Source organism: Stenella coeruleoalba (genome assembly GCF_951394435.1).
Source record: "Stenella coeruleoalba genome assembly, chromosome: 8".
NCBI lineage: Eukaryota > Metazoa > Chordata > Mammalia > Artiodactyla > Delphinidae > Stenella > Stenella coeruleoalba.
In genome coordinates this window covers 106,637,925-106,644,338 of record NC_137154.1, presented here as the reverse complement: position 1 = coordinate 106,644,338, position 6,414 = coordinate 106,637,925, and the positions used below count along the sequence as shown (strand labels likewise).

Below are 6,414 nucleotides of genomic sequence, written 5' to 3'. Positions count from 1 at the left end.
GCCGGCGCTCCGCGGGCCGGGCTGGCCGCCAGTCGCCGCGCGGGCTGCGGCGAGGACGCCAGGCACCCACCGCACAGGAGGATCCTCGGGCTCGGCGGCGGCCGCGGGTCCCCGCGGTGGAACTTTTTACCGCCTTTGCGTTCCAGATTGGAGACTCGGGCTGGTTTCTAAATACAACTGTACATATGTGTGATCTAATAAAACATTCTCTCCTCTCCTTGAAGCGGCAGCTTTTTATGACATCTCCTTTATGTCAGAGACACTTGCCTGGCTTCTTTGGGTTATAAACTTTTGATGCCAGACCTCGGCAGGACGTGCCCAACTGAATGTTAAAGTAGCATCTCGGAGAGAGGCAGAGAAAGAGCAATCCGTGACCTTCATCCCTGCACCTTCCTCCTTCCTCTCCCTTCCCGGCCGCCTCCCTCCTCCCCAGGGGAGCGTCGAGAAAGCTCTTTTTGGATGCAGGAGGGGGCTTCTGGTTCTGCCAGGCTGGAAAGCTGAGGCAGGATTTGAGGAAGAATCATTAGAGTCGGGAGAGCCTGGACTCCGCTTCTGCTTCCCCCTCTCTGCTTCTGGCTGGTTCCAGCCCTTTCCTCCCTCCCCACGCGGCTGCCTGAGACCCGCCGGTGTGCGGGGCGGGGGACGAGGACCGAGCGGCTGCCGGAGTTCTGGGAAGTTGTGGCCGTCGAGGATGGGGGTCTGTGGGTACCTGTTCCTGCCCTGGAAGTGCCTCGTGGTCGTGTCTCTCAGGCTGCTGTTCCTTGTACCCACAGGAGTGCCCGTGCGCAGCGGAGATGCCACCTTCCCCAAAGCGATGGACAACGTGACGGTCCGGCAGGGGGAGAGCGCCACCCTCAGGTAGGGAGCTGTTCTTCGGCGGGGGCCTGAGAGCCCCTCTGATGTGATTCTGTGGGAAGGGGCGAGCGAGAGAACCGGAGACTTGCGTGGGGGATTGGAGCGTGGGAGAGGGCCTTTTGCAGGCCCAAGAGGTGCCCACTTGGCGTTCTGTGGCAGCTGGCACCCATTCTCCTGGACAGCTTTGTCATTTGCTGTGGCTTTTCTGGTTCCGGATCTTAGGAGTGAGCCCTGAGTCCATGCTTGGAGCTCCATTTATCTGTGAGGCCATGACGTGGCTAGTCTCACTTTTGCCTTGGCCCCGGGATGAGAGCCCTGGCATTGACATATACTGGGGGTTTTTAGCCCAAGATCACTGGTACCCTGGTGGCTGTCTTACAGTCCGGAAGGTATGTGATGAGGCAGGGTAGTCCTCCCAATGGGCTGGCTGGTCTCTGTCGGAGAGATACCTGAAATTTCAGGCTCTGGAATTGCTGCTGCTGGGCCGCGTGGCCTTTTACGGGTTTGCTTAAGAGGCAGGCATCCTCGCCAACCCGGTGTGGTGCTCCTGGGGCCCCAATTATAAATTATGAGGGCAGTTTTATCTTTGCAGGCTCAGGCCAGGGAGAGGAAACATGTCGCTTTTATGCAACAACACTCCTATGTGAAAAGCACAGTACGGAAAGCTTTTTGTTTTACCTTAATGAGTTACAGAGAATCACTTACATGCTCCAGGCGGAGGGGTGGAGCTTCTCGGAATATGAACCTTTGGGGACCAGGCCTGCTGCGGCAGAGACTTTAATAAAAATGCAGCCATCACTTTCCACCAGCTCAGCACATACCATCTTTTATCTCTTTAATGAGGCAGTTCTGGCCCTGGGAGACCGATTCAGGGACATCCCAGCTTAACTCTGCTCACAGTGTACACAGGGTGAATGCATTTGCCCTGTCTGTGACTTTGATGGTTACGGTGGAAATAAAACATCGTGCCCCGGGTTCTGCAACCAGGAAGCCTGGCTTCTCCAAGGAATGCATGAGGGTGGGGCTGCCTTCCTGTTCGTCCCTTGACTTCCTTGGTTGAACCCTCTCCATCTGGACAAGCCTCTCCCTGGGGAAGGAAAGAAAGCCTCCTGCCTCCTGCGCTTCCTAGCTAAGCCCAGGCATTAGGGTTGATTCTTGCCACTTGGAAGGTGGTCCTCAGTTGAGTCTTCTTTTGAGCTTGAGGACAAGAGCCTTGTCTGTCTGCTGGTGCATGGGGCACCCAGGAGGAGAGAGAAAACAGAGGATGGAGACAGACCTCCTCTCTAGACAGCAGGAGGGAAACCCTCTGGGCATGTGGGCACCCCTCAGCCGGTCCCAGACTAGAGGGAACGTAAAATGCCTACTTCCTTGCCTTAGAGAAATCCTGGGGATCCATGCCCTGAGAGGCACATGTGCAGAGGGCCAGTCTGCTCAAAGAGAGGAGTAGCAGCCTGGCTACAGTGCATGTTAACTAAGGAAATGTGGGGAAATGGTGGTAGGTGTGAAGGGATTTTGATGCTGCCACGCACCTTTCTTCATCCTCCAAACTATTACCAGGGACAGAGAGGCCCAGCATTGAATAAGGCCTCAGTGCTGAACTTTCCAAAATCCTCTGTCCTCTTCTTGCCTCTGAAAGTTAAACCAGAAACTTAAAACCTGGCGCTTTCTGCTGTACGGGATGCAATAAGATAGTTCCACCAGCAGAGGGCGAGCTTTGAGCTGCCTTTTTTTTATTAGCTGCTGGCCTGTTTTCACGGTCTTCAGTTCTCATGTGTAGCAGCTGGGCTTCATAATGGGAATGGGAATAAAAAAGGGAAAGCTGAATAGTTGCTTTTTTGTCCTCTGTGGAGAAAAAAAAGAGCCTTACGTATTTGAGGATAACTGTTATCTGTTACCTGACGGCATGCTTTATTTTTAAAAAAAGTAAGCGCGTCTTATGTTGATTTTGCCTCTCAACTTCTGTATAATTTGCCCCGAAATAGAGAAATTCAGTGCGTCGTTCCCGTTTTGATCCTTCTTTATCCTCTTTCTTTTACCTCTCATGTTCTCTTTTATTACGTTTTGCTTTGTTTTCATCAGATACCTCCATTTTATATATGTTTCCATGCTGTTCATTCTCATCTTTCTGTCTTTGCTTTAATTGCTTAATTCTTACTATTTCCTGATTTTTAAGGTCCTAGTTTCACTACTATCACAGTGTTTCTTAAAATAACATAACTAGCTCCTGCAGATCTCTGGGGGTCTCCATCTCTCCCCTTCTGTTTTCCCTGCCCCTTTGGTTTCCTGGTTCCACAGCTGTGTGCCCGTCTCAATGAAAACCTTGTTCGTCAGGACTCAGAGGGGGCGTCCGCTGCTTCCCGTCTCTGGAAGTCCATGACCTCAACCCCAGTTAGATGTATCATTTTGGGTTCTTTTTTTGCTTCTAAAAATTGTAATCCTTAACGGTGGCCACTCTTCAGTCTCCCGAAAGGTACACGTTTGGGCATTCAGCGTTCGGGAGTTCAGTGTTCTGAATGCATCAAACGTTCAGAAGTCGTTGAAAAAACTGAATGATCGCCAGGCTCGTCAGCCACAGAAAGTCTTTTCAAACGTGGCTGCCCTGGATCCAAGTATCCCGAGCCTGTTTCGAAATCTTGAATGAAGTCGCGTAGGAGGCCGGAGACCGACTAGGAGAAGCAAAAGAATGGAGGAAGCTGGGTCCTCCTTTGAAATTCACAGTGAGACGTTGCCCGGCCTAGGGAAGGATGCTCTCCTTCCTCGGAGGCGTGATGTGTGGTGCTGGGTCCTTGACGGCACTGAGGGATGCTGGGAAGTGAGGTGCCAGAGACGACGCTGAAGTTCTGAATGTGGATGAAACTCAGTTTATGTAAATGAGGCCATATTATCTTCCTCATAACTACACAGGACCCCTTGAAAAGTAGAAATGATTACGTGACTCTGGAATTGTTTGCCTTCTTGGAAGAGAGATGATGTGGAAAATGAAGGTGATAGTCACAGTGTCTGAATTATAGCTCCTGTGAATCGGGTTTGGATTCGTTATTATAAACGGGCCCTCTTGGCCAGAATCATTTCATGACAGTCATCTGCTGTTGGGTTCAAACTGTTCTGTGCCTTTCCATTAGATTAGATATGACAAGTATCTAGAAGTCCTGTGTCTGAATCATTGCCGGCGTCAGGAAAGGAGCCCGGAATGTTCAGTGTGGTCAGCTGGTGTCTATTAGGCTATTTCAGTTACATGACGATCTCACCAGATGTGTTTCCTTCCTGGACCTCCATCTTCTCTAAATGGACTTTGGTTCCTCAGTGGGACCGCATCATCCATGTCCATGAGCATTCTGAGGGGGGTGCAGTAGCGTGGAGGTGAGAGTTGTTGCTCTAATTGTTCCACTAAATGGGAAAAGTTTCCACCAGAAGCCTGGGTGGTTTTTTTTTTTCCTTTTATTTTTTTTAGTATGGCAGGATAATCAGTTTTGCTGATCCAGGTTTGCTGATCTGGGATTATGCTTAGGGACTCTGTTCTAAAATACCCGTGCGTTTTCATTTGGAATTGTGAGCTAATCCCTTCAAACCAAGTATTTGAGGGTTAACTACTACCAAGGAAGAAGCTGAGCAGCAGGGTGTTGCCAAAGCTACCGGGGTCGTCAGGCTCCCAGGGGCGGCGTCCTGTCACTGGCCTGGGTGTTTTTCTGTCTTCTGCACTCGCCATCGGCAGCTTTTCTTTTTGTGTAAATTAGAAAATTCAGACTAGCCGCCAGGTTATCCAAACAAGGCCACAGCATGTGCATTTCAGCGTTTAAGTTGCCTAACCTGAATACGGACTTGCATTAGTGCAAAGGCTTCGCTCTTGGCCTGGGAAGATGGAGACACGGACACCGAACCAGGCGCAAGTCCTTGCGGGGCCCCTCCAGCTGCACTGTTAACGCGGGCTGCACTGGAGTTACCTGAGATGCTTTTTAGACGTTCTAGTCAGGATCCCAGACCAATGAAAGCAAAATGTCTGGAGTTGGGCATAGGTGTGGACGTATTAAAGATCTCTTCCGCTATTTCTCATGCTAAGAACCACTGCCCCAGAGTCCTTTCCTGACCCAGAGCATCTGAGCTGGTCTCCAGTGGCCCTGCCCACACTTACGTGTCCCCTACTTGCGTGCGTGGACCTTACCACTCACAGCTGCCGTAGTGCCCGAGAAAGAACAACAGGCTCAGGGGCCTGAATACTCACCTGGGTCTGATTCTTACTCCATCCCTCACTAGCTGCATGATTTCGAGCACTTCACTTCCTTTGTGTACACTTGGGAACAGTATCTGCTCCGTCTGTGGCATCTGGGAGATGAGTGGATGGCATTATTCAGCTGGCTATAAAGCAAAACACACATGCAGGTTGTTACAGGAGCTAAAGAGAACCCCAGTGACAACCCGTAATACTCTCCATTCTTTCCAGTTTCCTCTCTCATCCCCACTCCCCCCGCTCCCATACGGACCTTTAGAATTCTTAGTCCTTTCCCAGTTCCATTCAGCATCCCGCTTCCTGCTCTGGTCAGGATTCACCCTCATCTGAGTCCCGGTAACCCCTGATGTAGATCTTTGTTCTGACGGGTACACACCGTGGACTTGTGACCTATGAGTAGGCGTGGCTGGACTGTGAGTTTCTGGGTGTCAGCGGCCACGTCCTAGGTGTGGGTACAGACGTCATCACGCCTACTGAGGACTCAGGTAACAAGTCTCAGCTGAATGCCTTAATCCATCAAAAAGGGGCTCAGTCTCTTACAATGGAGTTACCTCTGCAGTGAGGAAGTGCTCACAGCTACAGGGTTTCATTTTCTTCAAAATATGGTGCCGGCCATTGAGGCAGGTGGTCACTTAGAGCCCTTGGAGGCCTGAGGGGCTTGAATTCTGCTGAAATCACTTGTCACGGGGAACAGTTGAGCCCACCAGCGGTCCCCATCTGATCTGAAACTATGCAGAAGGTTTCACCATCCCTGAGGGCACGGCAGGAGTCGGGCAGCAGAGCCAAGGGAGTCTTCTTAGCAGCAGCAGAGTAACGGACTTGGAAGTGAGGGCGTTCCTGCAGAGACCTGCCTCCTGTAGACGAGGGGAGACACAGAGCAAGGAACGAGTGGGGCAGACCGGGAAGTTGGCGTGTCCTGGATTGGGAACGGCGGGGGTCAGCAGGCTGACTGGCTCGACTGACACTGTCAAGTCACTGATCGGTAGGAATATGTTTGCCTCCCCTGCACACATGCCACCCGCCACGTGCCGGAGCCAGGGATGGGAGGAGGAGTTTTAAAGCAGTCAGGATACATGCTCAGTGACTTTCTGCATTGCTCTAGACCAGCGGTACCCAGCCTTTTTGGCACCAGGGACCAGTTTCATGGAAGACAATTATTCCACAGACTGGGGGGGGGGGGATGATTTCGGGATGATTCAAGCGCATTACATTTATTGTGTACTTTATTTCTATTATTATTACATTGTAATATATAATGAAATAATTATACAACTCGTCATATACATACTGCTGACAGGAGGCGGAGCTCAGGTGGTAATGCAAGCGATGGGGAG

General features: G+C 51.2%; 1 protein-coding gene across 4 annotated transcripts in view; it reads left to right on the top strand.

Moving 5' to 3' along the window:
* The first annotated feature begins 564 nt into the window (after positions 1–564).
* Positions 565–6,414, top strand: part of OPCML (opioid binding protein/cell adhesion molecule like) — a 506,338-nt gene continuing 500,488 nt past the window's right edge. For 2 of the 4 annotated variants that reach the window (XM_079930641.1, XM_079930640.1), the window contains exon 1: positions 565–858. In XM_079930641.1, the coding sequence (XP_079786767.1) occupies positions 692–858 (167 nt within the window). In that variant the 5' untranslated portion in view covers positions 565–691. The remainder of the gene's footprint in view (positions 859–6,414) is intronic. The other 2 variants (XR_013829582.1, XM_079930639.1) reach the window with 1 other exon arrangement.